At 37.2% G+C, this 15,503-nt stretch overlaps 1 protein-coding gene across 1 annotated transcript in view; it reads left to right on the forward strand.

The window, feature by feature from the left end:
• DOK6 (docking protein 6) overlaps positions 1 to 15,503 on the forward strand; it is a 225,538-nt gene that overhangs the window by 124,008 nt on the left and 86,027 nt on the right. The window contains exon 4 of the mRNA XM_006090767.3: positions 6,825 to 6,944. Coding sequence (XP_006090829.1) covers positions 6,825 to 6,944 — 120 coding nt within the window. The remainder of the gene's footprint in view (positions 1 to 6,824; positions 6,945 to 15,503) is intronic.

Raw genomic sequence — 15,503 nt, forward strand, 5'->3', positions numbered from 1 at the left:
ACTAGAATTAGAAGATGTGAGGGCATGAAATTGTCTGCACTGAACATCCCCTACTAAGTGGTGGGTGAACTTCAATGCCTGAGATTTACACAGTCCTGAGTGGCTCACCCTGTCTTTGGCTGAGAGCCAAAACATGGCCTGCTTGTGCCTCCATGGAGTTTATAGGAAATAATCAGAGCAGCCCCCTATTGCCATGCGCAGTCAAATAACTGTCCATGCAATTAGGAACGGCAGCAAATTCCTTTTTATTGATTGATTCCTATGCAGAAGGTCAAATCCCTGGCCAGTTTGAGATGTACATTATAAAAAGAAATCTATAAATTAAGAAAGAGAACATGAGCTTAACTACACACACAAAAAAGAGAGAGGCATGGTTTGCACTAGCAAGCACATCATCCCAGTGGATATGATATTATTAGAGCGTAGTATCCAGATGGCATGTTCTTGAGTCCCAGTCATTTTCTGGAGAGAAAATTTCCCTGACCTCTCCTACTATCCACACAGCTTCCCATTTGAGGAGTTGTGATGATGTTCCCCTCCAAGGAAGGACACCTGCAAACCCTAGGCGTGAGAGGGACACTAATATATTTTTCAGCAGCTATCACTCATAAAGTGTAAAAGGTTCATCTAATTATAGGAAAGAAAGATAGTAAATCCATATTCATTTAAAAAATAGTTACATCAAGGCTTTCTTTTCTCAAAGCTTCTTTCTACAATGAAAAATTTCTAAGAGAATTAATTCATGACTACATTAACCAAGTCTCCTTGTCAGATGTCTGAAAAATGGTGCCTTTCATTGTATAGACTGGATTTTCACAAACTTGGAGTAATAATGAGAAAAGGGTCTGTTAGTTTGAGACATGCCCTCTCATGCCAGGAGTGTGCCCACTTCTGTTAGGATGAAGAAACTTAAGTTATCAGCCACAACAGATATTCTCAGAGCTTGGCAATTCATTTATATTGCTGTGAGGAAATTTTTCTGCATAACTGCTTTTTTTTTAAATAGTTGAGTCATGACAAACTCTATGATTATCTAATTAGAAAATGCTAAAAAAATCAATTGAAAATGAATTTGAATTAATGAGTTCAGTAAAGTGGCTTGATAGAAGATCCATATGCAGAAATTAATGACTTACAAAAAGCAATACATATCTAGATAAGGTAATGAAAACAAATGACTTTATTTCCAGTGACAAAAAGTCCCATAAAATTCTTAAGAATAGACAATCTGAGAAATGTGCAAGACCCACATAAATACATAAATCTTTATAGACTATAAAAGATGTCAAATCTTCCTATATTCATCTGTTTGTGCAATGTAATTCCAATAATTAGACTTCTTAAAGAATGAGACTTGGCCACTAATTCTACAATAGATCACTCATGAACATTCCTTTGGAGAGTCCCCTACACGAAGCCTGGCACTGGGTTGCCAAGTTATAAGTAGCATAGATCCCAATGGCTGAGACCCAGGTAGAAAGAAGAGGCCATGAACAGATAGCTGAGAAAGTTTCAGGCAGACTTGTAGGATTAGGGAGGGGAAAAAAATCAAGTTTAGATAGTTGCCACAGCAACCAGAACTTGAAACAAGATCCTGGAGAGAAGGAAGCATAGAGAAGTGAACTTGACATATGATTCTACTTTGCTTCATGAGCTACTTACTGTTGGCTAAGTAACCACTAGGTGCTGAGAAGCCAAACTGAAAGTGGTGGCTAAGAGAGTGTTCAATAGCCCCATGATACTGGGAGTCAAATTTGGAATTCAGTGTCAAAGAAACCTTGTAAACATCCCAGGTTCTGGTGGGATCCTGAATTGCTGTACCCCAGAGATAAAGAAAAATTAAATATGAACCAGTACTGTCAAAGACAGAAATCCAAATTTGAATCATCTGAGTCTCAGGCTGAATAAAGTTGATAAGTCTCTAGCTACTAGCAAAAAGCTGAACTAAACCCTCTCTAGACAAAGCTAACATCATTTATATCTTCAAGTTATCTTTATAATGTTTCATATATACTTCCCAGCATTCAATCAAATATCAACAATCATACCCAGAAGAGGAGCCAAGAGAGAAAGTAGTCAATAGAAGAAGGACTTTGGCTTATTCAATATTGTAGTTACACAATATGCCAACACAGGAGTTAAAATAACTTTGGTTAATAAACATCACTAGGGTAGGAAATATAATATTGTGTCAACATGAAGTGGAGGCTGTGGACTTGAATTATTTGCATAAAATCTGGCTCTGCAAGTGCTCTCCCCTTCCTGGAGAAAGTAATAGCACAACTCCACTTGATGCCCTGAGTGAGCACTGAGCAGGGCTGACATCAGTCTCAGAGGTAGGTGGAGAACAGTTATCCAAATGAAGGCTCGCCACACACATGAATGCAATTTACTGATATAAACTATTTGCATAAGGAAAGAATCCAACCTGATATTAAATTTAAAAATTCTTCCAGAATTGCTCACTTCTGTAAGACTTTGAAGGTGGCAAACTATGAATGGTTTTGTTGAGAAGTTTTAAGGGTCACAGGCTTTTGAGGTCTCTAGATAAGAGAAAGTCTTTCTGATGATAACCTTACAATAAAACTGTACAGCCTGGCTGGAATGGCTCTGTTGGTTGAGTGTGGTACCATGAATCGAAAGGTCACTGGTTTGACTCTTGGTCAGGGCATATGCCAGGGTTGCGAGCTTGATCCCCAGGAAAGCGTGTGCAGGAGGCAGCCAATCAATGTTTTTCACATCGATATTTCTCTAGCCCTCTCCTTCCTCTCTCTATAAAATCAATAAAAATATATTTGTTTTTAAAAACTGTACAAACCACAATGAGAGAAAGTCATCTACTTTTTAAAAAGGAAAACTAGCACCCCAGAATGGCAAAAAATAAGAAAAGTTTTAAAAGAATATAAAGTAATTATATTTGAAATAAATAAATATAATAAAGAACTAGACATATTTTGGAAGGACATATTAATATTAAAAATTATGTGCAAAATATACCACTAGAACCTCTAAATATTTTTAAAATCCATTGAAATGCAAAGGATTGAATAAAATTAGATTTTTAAGGAGATCACTAGTTAATTAGAAAATAAGCCTGAAACTATCAAGAATGCAGCACAAAATATGAAGAGATTAAAATATTAACATATGAAAAATATCCTAGGAATGAATACATTGTCTTCAAGGGTTACATCAAGCCAACATGTAGACACATATGTGAATATGCCAAATTACATATAAAGCAGTCACAAAGAAAACAGAAACTTTTAGAAAGAAATGACAGATGAACAGATGACTCAATATTGGCAACAATAATAGAAAACACTAGAAAAATGTTTTCAAAATTCTGGAGAAAAATAGCATTAAAATAAATTGTCATTTAAGGGTGAAGGTAGAAAGACATTTTCAGAAGTAAAATAATAAGGAAATTTATTAATCTATGCCATCACAGAAATAAATGCTAAAAATATATTCTTTAGGAAGAAGGAAACCAAAAACAGAAAAGAAGTACTTCTTATGAGATAATGCACATGAGAGTAAGGACCCAGAGTGATGGAAAGTAAAGGGTTGGGGGAAAGATGAGTCCCATGTGGTAGCCTGGTACTCTTCCCAATGACCACCTCCCTTGCTCTGGGCAAATATTGAACCTTCTTTTCCACGAACGTGGTTTTGTTGGTGGAATGTGGAGGCATTGACATGTCCCACATCTGACTTTAATGGCCCTGCCTGGTTCTATGTTTTGACCCTCTTTACCTTGAGACTGGGTTAAAGGCTGCCCCTCCAGCCTGGTCCTACAGAAGGGAACCTGGCACATAGCTGAAGCTGACCTGCATCCAACAAGGGCAGGAGCAAGAAATAAACATTTTTGTCATAGAAATCCTCTGAGATTGCAGGGCTGTTTCTTTCACAGCATAATCTAAGCTAAAGTTGGTTGATACAGAAAAATAGAGAAACGTGAACCAAAGAAACCTGGTATAATGTAGTGAGGTAGCAGACGGCCCTTTTTTATCTAGATGAGCCAGCTGTGAATAGCAAAAGTTACAATATCCACTTAAATGGGGATAAATAGAAACCTCAAAACATCCAGCAAGTGACTAAATTATCTGCACTTGGACCTAGAATTCATCTTTAACTTCCTGTCCCACTTACTCATTCCACATTATTAGTTTCCATATGTAGGTGCTGAGCTAGGGTCTAGAGCAGCGGTTCTCAATCTGTGAGTCGCAACCCCTTTGGGGGTCGAACAACCCTTTCACAGGGGTCGCCTAAGACCATCAGAAAACACATATATAATTACATATTGTTTTTGTGATTAATCACTATGCTTTAATTATGTTCAATTTGTAACAATGAAATTGGGGGTCACCACAACATGAGGAACTGTATTAAAGGGTCATGGCATTAGGAAGGTTGAGAACCACTGGTCTAGAGTGACTAAATGGAGTAGGTTTCCCACACTCCAGTGTCTTACTAGTAAGTATATTGGTTGAGAAGAGCAGACAAATAACTCAGTGATACACAGGGGCCATGATAAGAGTATGTCCAAAGTGCTGTGGAAACACGGAGGGAAGTGTCAAACCTAAACATGGGACTGAAGGAGTTAAATTGAGCTGGTCATACTTGAAACCAGTTTTAATGGGTTATTGTGAGGGGAAGTGAGAGGGAGCAAAAGAGTGCACTTCAGGGAGAGGAAATAACCATGCTTTCTACTTGGAAAAAACACTAAAAGCTCCCCCCTCTCAAAACTGATCAATCTTACCAATTTGACTTCATTGGAAAAGGCACTTTCTGTTTCCTGCTAAACAAAGACACAGTCTTTCCATCTTTGCTGAAATAAGAAATTAGGTTTTACCTGGTTTCCTGTCTCCCAAAAGAAAAAGTGAGAGAAAAAGAAAAGTCATAAAATATCAACTTAGGCTAGTAAATTAACAAGAAGGTACCAACTTTCAAGAATCAAAAGCATCATCTAATTAGTGTGTATATTTTCATAACTCTGCAAATTTTTGAATGACAATAGCGAGATCCCTGTATTTATTAAGGAATAGTACACGTGGGGAGATATTTTTCTTCACTTTCTAGGAAAGCATGCATTTAAGAAGAGTTTAATAAATGTAGAAAGAATATTTATCACCCAATAATAGAAAAATTTGATGTGCTTTAGACTACCATATACCAAACTCACCTGCTACCCACCTAGACTTGAAGATCACTGAGAACAGGAAAAAATGTGATTTTCATACAACCTCCTCCTAGCACATTTCCTGGCTTACAGTGAATTCACTGTGAATGCCTAAAAATGAAATGAACCTTTGACAACATCTGAATTACAAGGATAGCCTCTCTCTCTCTCTCTCTCTCTCTCTCTCTCTCTCTCTCTCTCTCTCACACACACACACACACACACTTCTCTCTCTCTCTCTCTTTCTCTCTCTCTCTCTCTCTCTCTCTCTCTCTCTCTCTCTCTCTCTCTCTTTCTCTCTCTCTCTCTCCCCATTCCTCTCTCCAAAATTCAATACAAAAATTTTAAGTTTATTTTTAAATTTTTAAAACTAAAAGTGAATGACAAATTTCCCTTGACATCTCACTGGTCAAACTTATTTTTGATGCTAAGGCAGTGTGACTAGCACAGGAAGAAAACATTCCCCAGGCTAGATGGTGTTCACCGTGGAGCAGAGCAGTTGGTATTTAAAACCATGGAGTCAAGAAGACCTGTCACAGATAACTTTTCATGGGGAGTTTAAAATGCCAAGACAAAGGTTGGAATGTCATCCACAGAGAGCAAGAAAAGATGTGAAGGAAATTGATATTAAATTCTTCTGGTATAGATTTGTGCTACATGGATAAGTCAGAAATGTCTCTCTCTGGACAGGTTCAAAGGAGAGTTCTTAACCAATTTCTATGGAGGGGTTTTTGGGAGTTTGGCCCAAAATTTTGGACCTCATACTCTTTTTCAGATCTTTGCATATTAAAGACAGCTGGAAAACCTGGGTTCCAATTTGGTCTTGTGCTGACCAATGATAAATGATATGCTATGGGACCCAGGTACAAATTTAACCCTTTAGCCACCTCACCTACACAAGGCTTATGTTAGAATCAAATGTATGTATGTTTGTGAAAGTGTTAGATACGACAAGACTCAGACATTGTGATATATCAAGCAAAGAAAAAAGTTGAGAAGATAAACAAATTGAGAAGTAATAGGAGTAAAAAGAGTGGTTCTCTAATCGGCACCTCAGATAATTGGCATTTGCTAAAGAGGATTAATACGTTTAGTAGTCTATCCCAATTTTTTTAAAGTAAGCAGATCCCACTTCTGATGTTAGAAACAAGCACACACAAAAACTGTCACATACTTGTGCCGATCTACAATCCATTGCAATTCAGATTGACTTGGGAATCAGACTTGCAACCCACACAAATCTGTCACATTGAGCAAAACTTTCACTTGCTTAATCTAGTCTGACATTGTCAACTACTCATATATTTATTTTCACTTTATATTTAACTAATTTTTCTAAGGAATTTCCACTCAAAACTCAAATCAATCTAAAATATACAGGATAGTAAACAAATACTCTATGTGTTATTATTTGTAAAGGAGTTAAAGTGCTTTGAAATAATTTTAAATCACCTTAAAATATAATGTCAAGCAGTGGGAAATAATTGTGGGGATTTTTTCCCCACTCATTGAGTACAGCATCTTTGTGTGCTTAGGGTAGATTTTAACATTTCCTAATTCCCTGCAGAAATGGTCCGGGAAGCAGTGCTCCCCCATCATTCCTGTGCAGCATTGCTTGACTCTGACGGTGTGTGGTCATTTTCAGAGCTGGAGGCCGAGGAGTGGTGCAAGCATCTCTGTATGGAGTGTCTGGGGACCAGGCTGAATGACATCAGCCTTGGGGAACCTGACCTTCTGGCAGCAGGAGTGCAACGAGAACAGAATGGTAAGTGGGAGTTGCCTTCCATCATTGTCAAGTACACTAGCCGTCATAGAACTTTGAAACTTAAAAGGAGCCCAGAAATGTTTCAGACCAATCATTTTTTCAAGGAAAGTAAACTGATCGACCTGAGCTGTTTAAGAGACTCTCAAGATTGCATAGCAACTAGAGATAATGTTAACATAAAACCTGGGTCTCCCGACATCTTTCTTTGTGACATTGCCATTTACCTAAATAAATAACTAATGAGTTAAATCACTGTATATAAGGTTTTGACTGGACAACATTCTTAAATTTTCTTCTTTGAGAGTTACTGTACTTTAGAGTCTATATAAACAAATTTGGCTTATTGTGTTATTTATCGATTGATTTCAGGTAATTTGGCTAATACAATGTCTTAGCTTAGAATACCATAACAAAATGCCATAGACTGGGTGACAGTTCTGGATGCTGGAAGTCAAAAGTTAACGTTTCAGCAGGGTTGGTGTCTGATAGGAACCCTTTTTCTGGCTTGCAGGGACCCTTTTTCTGGCTTGCTGACAACTGCCTTCTTGCTGTGATCCTGAGAGAGAGAGAGAGCGCTCTAATGAGAGCCCCACCCTTAGTACCTCATCTAAATTTATCCCCAAAGATTCCATCTTTAAATACTATAACTTTGGAGGATTAGAGCTTCAATATATAAATTTAGGTTGGGGTTGGAGAGATACAATTCATCCCATAGCAACTATAAGTAGGAAAGTACAGTGGATGAAATCGCAGGGTATAAAAAAATTGAGATTTATGTGACACACAGTTTACTTCTAAGTTTACTTCCTACACTGTTCTGTAATTTAATGGGCCTTGCTGACATCTCTCGAAAATTTATGCTGCAGGTTCTTGCCTAGCACCTCTAAATACTGAAATCAGAGTGATGTAATGAGCTCCTTTTTCTCCATCTTTAAAAAATCATTACCATCACCACCAGATGATCTAGTGGTATGAAAATAGAAACGTTTCAGTGTTGCTAATTTTTGATGGCCAATGTTTGAAAAGGTTGACTAATGTTGGCAAAGTTTGACACTAATTATTAAAAAGACTTCTTAGAATTATGCATGGTTTATAAATTAGACAGAACAGGTAGATGTGCACCATGATAACACTTAAGGGCTATCATCTTGTTATGACTGATAATGTTCTAACAACCATCACTGTCTTGTAGTTCATTAAAAAGCATTATTTTCTGTTTGTGCTAAACTGAAAAACATGTTTTCCCCACTGATTGATCATGAACACATATGGACTCAAAACACTGTCTGTGTTGATAGTTTTTGGAAGGTCACGAAGGCATTCCTGGGGCTCCTTTTCTAGCTGCCTTTATATCGCAGTTTCCCTTCCACTCTCTTGGAGTTCAGCTCTCTGGTCTGTTTTCTGAGAACCGTGCTAAGTGCAGAAAGGCCATAATCACGCTGTCCGATGTATGCTGCTCAGTTTAAGAAAGAAAAAAAAAACTCTGGCTGTTAACATTTGTCAAGTATGACATAAAAGAAATATGAAGAAAGCCGCTAAGTCAGGCTTAGGAGAGAGGAAGAATTATTGTGCGTTTGTTCAGTGTGAATTGTATGCTTTTATTTTAATATTGGGTTTGTAGATGGTTTCCATCCAAATGGATAATGTGCTCCTTTGGTTTAGTGTAATTTTTAAATCTAACTTGATAATAATGTCAAAGTAACTTGCCTACCATATAAAGGGAAATTTTTAATATGGTTTTTTTAGCTAGGTCAAGCACGGAATTCAATGCCGGAGCTATTTATAAAAAGCACAGGCAGTTGTAGCCTGCCGAGTAATCTCCAGGCCACAGTATAAATGCAGGCTATTCCCACAGACAAGTAACTCTCTTCTAATTTCAGTTTCCTAATTTCAGTATAAAGATGAACTAATATTTGCTCATGGGGCTGTCATGATGGTGAAGTGAGGTTGTATCAAATAAAGACCAACTCTCCTGCTTAGCTCAATTTAAAAAATCACAAGTGTTTTTAAGCATAAGTAAAAACAAAAAAAAATCAAAAAATAATTCCTGAATATATGTGAGAGAAGACCTGAAGTCATAAAGCTCTTCTTTATGCCTTCCAGTCACTATTCCAGCATCTTCAAGCATAAAACCTCTGGACATAAACAAAATCCTTAACTTCCTAAGACATGTTTGAAGTCATTAGTATGTACAAATTAGAATAAATCCTTTATGAAATATTTATCATTACAGATTTGGTCTTCTTTCCTTAAGGCATTTTAGTTTTAAATTATGCAATTTAACCTTCATCAGAAATATTATTTTACTATTTTATTAATGACTAGAGGCCCAGTGCATGAAATTTGTGCACTGGGGGAGAGGGTTTCCTCAGCACAGTCTGCACCCTCTTGCAGTCCAGTACCCCTCATTCCTTATGGCCCACCTGCTTACTGCTCCTTACCGCTCAGCTCATTGCATCTGCCACCTGGTGGGAAGGGACCGCAGGAAGGCTCCAGGGCATGTCCAGCCCATCTTGCTCAGTCCCTATTGGTCAGACCCCAGCAAGCTAACCTATCGGTTGGAGCATCTGCCCCCTGGTGGTCAGTGCACATCTAACCTATCGGTTGGAGCATCTGCCCCCTGGTGGTCAGTGCACATCATAGTAAGCGGTTGAGCAGCCTTAGCATATCATTAGCATATTACACTTTGATTGATTGAACGGACTACCAGACATTTAGCATATTAGGCTTTTATTATATAGGATGTGCTTGGATTTCATTTATAGTTTGTCTTGAGCAGTGAGGTGCACATGTGTGCAGAATTGAAATAGTAAATTACATTATTGTGGCTTGTGGTGATTGTGTGGTGTCCTACCATTAAGGAAACACTTACTGCGCAGCCTTGATCACCACATGTTTTGGACATTCAAAATTGCTACTTTCCTCTACTGTTTTTCCAACTCTTCAGACAGCTTGATCTTATTTATTCTGAGACTAGCTAAGAATGAAGCTTTGTATAAATAATTTTTAAAGGTGTAATTTGTGTTGCTGAGATAAAAGTTATCGGTTAAAATCTTTGCTAAAATCATCTTTATCTAATGCTTCCAGCTGCTTTTGTATTGACTCTGAATTTCACACGGTAAGGGGAAAAGTAAGCAAACACAAGCACACACACACAGACTTATTCTTAGACGTTGGATAACACTGCCACAAGAAAGTGTATATTAAGTACACATTTTAAACTTTAAATTTGTACAACTTCCAGGATCTTCACATCTTTTAGTAGTACTTAAGATAGCCTACAGTGACCTCAGAATGTGACCTGATTGGGAATACGGTCTTTACAGAGATAATCAAGTTTAAATGTGGCCATTAGAATGAGCCCTAATCCAATATGACCTTCACTATGTCCTTATAAAGAGGAGAAATTTGGAGACAGAAACAGACATGCACAGAGGAAAGATGATCTGAAGACACATGGAGAGAACACGACCGTGTGAAGGGAGTGAAGCATCTACAGGACGTGGGTTGCTGGCAAACACAGAAGCTAGAAGGGACCAGGAAGGATTCTCCCTCTGGAGCCTCGTAGAGAGCACAGCCCTGCTGACACTTCGAGGTCAAACGTCTGGCTCTAGAACCACCAGACACTAAATTTCTGTTGTTTTAAGCCACCCAGTTTTTAAAATACAATATGCATTTATGAAAATAACTTTCTAAACCTAGGAAAGAAGAAAACTTTCTCAAATTGATGAAGGACATCAATGAAAAACCTTCAAAAATTATCATTCTTGAAGGTAAAATACTGACTGCTACCTTCATATGATTATAAATAAGCAAAGACATCCTCTTCCACCACCTGTATTCAGTATTCTACTTAAGGTCCTAATTTGTGTAATATTACAAGAAAAGAAAATCATAAAAATTAGTTTAAAATAATAATAATAAGCTGGGGTTGTGTACCTGGAATACCCAAAGGAATTTTTAAGGAAGCAACTAAGACTAAGTAAATTCAGGGATGTTGCAGAATAAAAAGTTAATGTGTAAAAATTTAATATAATATGTGATATATTATAACCCATATACTATTTACACACATATTAGCAATAAACAATAAACATTTGAAAATGAAATATAAAAAACATCATTTATAAAATCATCCAAAATCACATACTCAAAGATAAACTTGGCAAAGTATATAAACCTGTCTCTACACTGAAAACTCAATATTACTGAGAGAAATTAGAAGAGATCTAAATAAAAGAAGCAGTAAACCAGGTTGGCGATTGCAACATTCAATACTGATAAGAAACTGTGACTTCAATACAGTGGGGGCTTGACTTACGAGTTTAATTCGTTCCGAGACCGAGCTCGTTAAGGAGCTCATTAACTCAAATTACTCTGTCAACTCAATGCAAAAAATCGGCCGAGAGACAGCTGGTATCTCAAAAAACTCGTTAGTCGGGACACTCGTAAGTCAAGGCCCCACTGTATCAAGAAACTGGCCGAAGAGCTCATTGTCCCTTTGTCTTCTGTTTATTTCTGCTCACTGGAGGTGGTTTTGCTTCATGTCAGAAACCCCGTCCCTGATCCTCTACTTCCCGCTGCAGCAGGAAGAACTCGTCCCACTTACCTCCACCCGCCAGGCAAGCTCATCACTATACATGGATCAGTTCCTGCCCAAAACTTGATCTATTTAAAATGCCGGTGGCGGAGAAAGGAAGGTTTGGTCCTTCTCAGGGCTGATGACCCATTCGGTCTCATACACACATAGCCTGGGGTTTTACTGTTCCTTTTCCTGGACCATTTCTCCTGAGCGCAATGACCCTTTCTCACCAGACCTTGTCCAATTCGATTTAACTAAACCTTGTTTGGTAACTCCCTCAAGACTGTTCCTGGAGTTGTGACTGTAACCCTATGTCCCGGCCTTTTGAGGTTCAGTCTATTCCATTGGCCCTCTCAATCCAGCCCTGGTGTAAAAATGCCCTTGCAGATCTAACTGCAAATTCAGCTACATTCTCTGTGGGACATTAGTTTAATAAATATCTAACTTTTATTGTTTTTGGCCATTTAAAATAAAATTATATTTTCTCATAAGGACTCCTAGCCATCTGAGTTTAAACAGGCCCTTTAGGTCATTTTGATGCCCACAAAAGCCTGAAAACCAGTGCTCTAGGCAGTAAAAACCAAATGTAGGTTCATAAATATGAAAGTGACATGATTAGAGAGATGTTTAAAACACCTGCCTGGTAAAATTATTTTACAAAGATAAACATTTTAAAAAGTCATTTTAGAAAAACCATAAAAATATTAGAAGAATCCATAGGCAGCAAAATATCAGACATATGTCGTAGCAATATCTTTACTGATACATCTCTTAGGACATTGGAAACTAAGGTAAAAATAAACAAATGGGACTACATCAAAATAAAAGGCTTCTGCACAACAAAAGAAACTATCAACAAAACAACAAGAGAACCCACTGCATGGGAGAACATATTTACTAATGTGACATCTGATAAGGGTTTAATCTCCAAAATGTATAGGGAACTCCTACAACTTAACAAAAGGAAGATAAACAGTCCAATCAAAAAATGGGCAAAAGACATAAATAGACACTTTTTGAAAGTGGACATACAGAAGGCCAAGAGATATATGCTCAAAGTCACTAATCATCTGAGAGATGCAAATCAAAACAACAATGAGGTACCCCCTCACACCTGTCAGAATGACGATCATCAACAAATCAACAAATGACAAGTCCTGGTGAGGATGTGGAGAAAAAGGAACCTTCTGGCACTGCTGGTGGGAATGCAGACTGGTGCAGCCACTGTGGAGAACAGTATGGAGTTTCCTCAAAAAATTAAAAATGGAACTCCCATTTGACCCAGTGATCCCACTTCTAGGAATATATCCCGTGAAACCAGAAACACCCATCAGAAAGGATATATGCACTCCTATGTTCATAACAGCACAATTTACAATAGCTAAGATTTGGAAACAGCCTAAGTGCCCATCAGCAGATGAGTGGATTAAAAAACTATGGTACTTCTACACAATGAAATACTATGCTGCTATAAAAAAGAAGGAACTTTTACCATTTGTAACAGCATGGATGGACCTGGAGAACATTAGGCTAAGTGAAATAAGCCAGTCGGAGAAAGATAAATATCACATGATCTCACTCATTTGTGGAGTATAATGAACAACATAAACTGATGAACAAAAATAGATCCAGTGACAAAGAAGCATCAAACAGACCATCGAGCCTCGGAGGTAAGAGATCAACCAAAGGACTTGTATGCACGCAGATAAGCATAACCAAAGGACACAGACAGTAGGGGGACTAGGACATGTGCTGGGGGTGGAGGGAGCGGCCGGGGAGAGTTCAATGGGGGGGGGGGGAAGGAGATATATGTAATACTTTCAACAATAAAGAATTTTTTTAAGTCCTTTTAGTGGAGCCAATTTTAACTTTGTCATATTGAAATGGTCTTTCCAATGGAAACCATAACGAATTTGAGCAACAGCCTGTTTTATGTTAGTAAGGGCATAAAGTAAATTATTCATAGCAAGTGCAGAAACCTTCCTTCCATTATAATGGAGTAGGAAAAAAGTATAATTTACTAGATAATTGATGCGCTGCTCTCATCTTTATGTGCCCAGTTTTCTGCTGGATTACATTAGTCTAGTTTTTAATTGAATCTCTAATCCTTGGAAATTAGGGGAGAATGGATTTGAATATTTAAAAATTGGAAATAAAATAGGATAAATTTTTCATAAGATGCAAGAAATAGCATTAAAAGGAGACTGGAGTATTCTGAATCATATTAAGAAGGGGTTAACTTGAGTTGCTAGGTAACAAAGTGTGTGAAGACTGAGAAATTTGAAGGCAGGCAAGGGGGGAAGGGCCACCACAGGTACCTTTCACCTGCACTATGTTGCCTGGAGCTGGCTCTGGAAGGACTCCTTGGGGCAAGTTACTCAATCACTTTGTATTTACTTATAAAGATCTAGAGCTCTATAGTATGTGAAGCTTATTAAATTCACTTATTTATTATTCTCCAGCTTTTCCCCATGTCCACTGTGATGACTGGACTCGGTCTTCATCATCACTAGGATTTATCTGCTAACATTAGAGCACACAGACATTTCAGGGAAAATATGGTTCTCCTGAGTCCTCTGATGTTTCGTGTTCCATCTACCTGAAGGGCACTCAATGTCACGATTATTTTTTTACATCTTTTTTTAAAAATATCAAACTGTGGGTGTGAACATCAAGGGTCAGTGTGGCCCTAAGCAATAGTAAAATTGGTTAATGATGTTCATTTATTTCAGTATATTGAAAGAAGTGTTATTTCTTGACTTTTTGGCAGTGATTCTTCGGTTGCTATCAGACTCTGGAATTGATGGAAAGAACGGAATTTAGAGGAATGTTTTACTTCCTACTTTTGTAAAAATATTTTCCCTGTCCACAATAAATGCCACTGACGTATCATCAGTTCCAAATGTAAAAGCTGAACTTCATCCAAAGGGTCTTGACCAAAGAAAAAAAGACTGCTGTTCAGGCATTCTCTATATTCCTGAGTCACTCTGTTTGGTCCAAGTTTCATTTATATTCTTATATGAGATCATGCCCCTTTGGTATACTACTTGTCAACCCCATTGGTGTGGGAATTGTGGTAGGAATGTGAGTGATATTTTTAATGCTAAATGTTCATACCTTACTTGGTTTCACACAAGAATTTTTGAATTTAGAATATATATTTCATAAATATATATATGTGTGTGTGTGTGCTTTTTATTGCAGATAATTAATAGGGCAATGTTCTTTCTTCATTTATCATCTATAGAATTTATCTTAATTTGTCTTTAGGAAATGAATGTGAAAACATATACATATTAGTTTTATAGGTCAATAATCTTAGTAAAAAATTGAATCAGATTATTTTAATCAAAAATATCTAGACACTTGATTATAACTATTGTTCATATGGTTACTAAATTTCAAGCTGTCATGCTTAAATTAAATTTAACCTATTTAGAATCTGATTTTATTGTCTTTCTTTTTCTTGCATCAATAAATCGTTATTCTGCAAAATACCTGCCACAGGAAAGATTCTTTCTATTATACAGACAGTGCCAGCTCGGTACAAGCAGTCGGTGTTTAAATTGAGGCATTCTGATGGATGGTAGCACATTCCTAAACATATCAATCCTCTTCCAACTGCAGCTGCACCATTATCCCTTTCAAAATAATTAATTCAACAGCACTGCCTTTAATGTACTATTCATAATTAAATTTATAAACTCACAAGGATTTATCTACCAGTAATTCTTACAATTTGTGTTATCATGACTCATTATTTGTTTATAATTCCTCAATTCTTGCAAACCATATTTATTATGGCAATATTTATTTTATTCATAGTTAACCAATATTTATTGATCACTTAGTTTAAACTAAGACTAGGAACTAGGGATATTTTATAGGACACTTTATAGGTCATCCTAAGGTCTTTACTTCCTGGAACTTAGAAACTAACCTTATTTTCCAAAATTAAATGCATATAATGCATTTAA

The sequence above is a fragment of the Myotis lucifugus genome, unplaced genomic scaffold, assembly GCF_000147115.1.
Source record: "Myotis lucifugus unplaced genomic scaffold, Myoluc2.0 scaffold_82, whole genome shotgun sequence".
Classification (NCBI taxonomy): Eukaryota; Metazoa; Chordata; class Mammalia; order Chiroptera; family Vespertilionidae; genus Myotis; species Myotis lucifugus.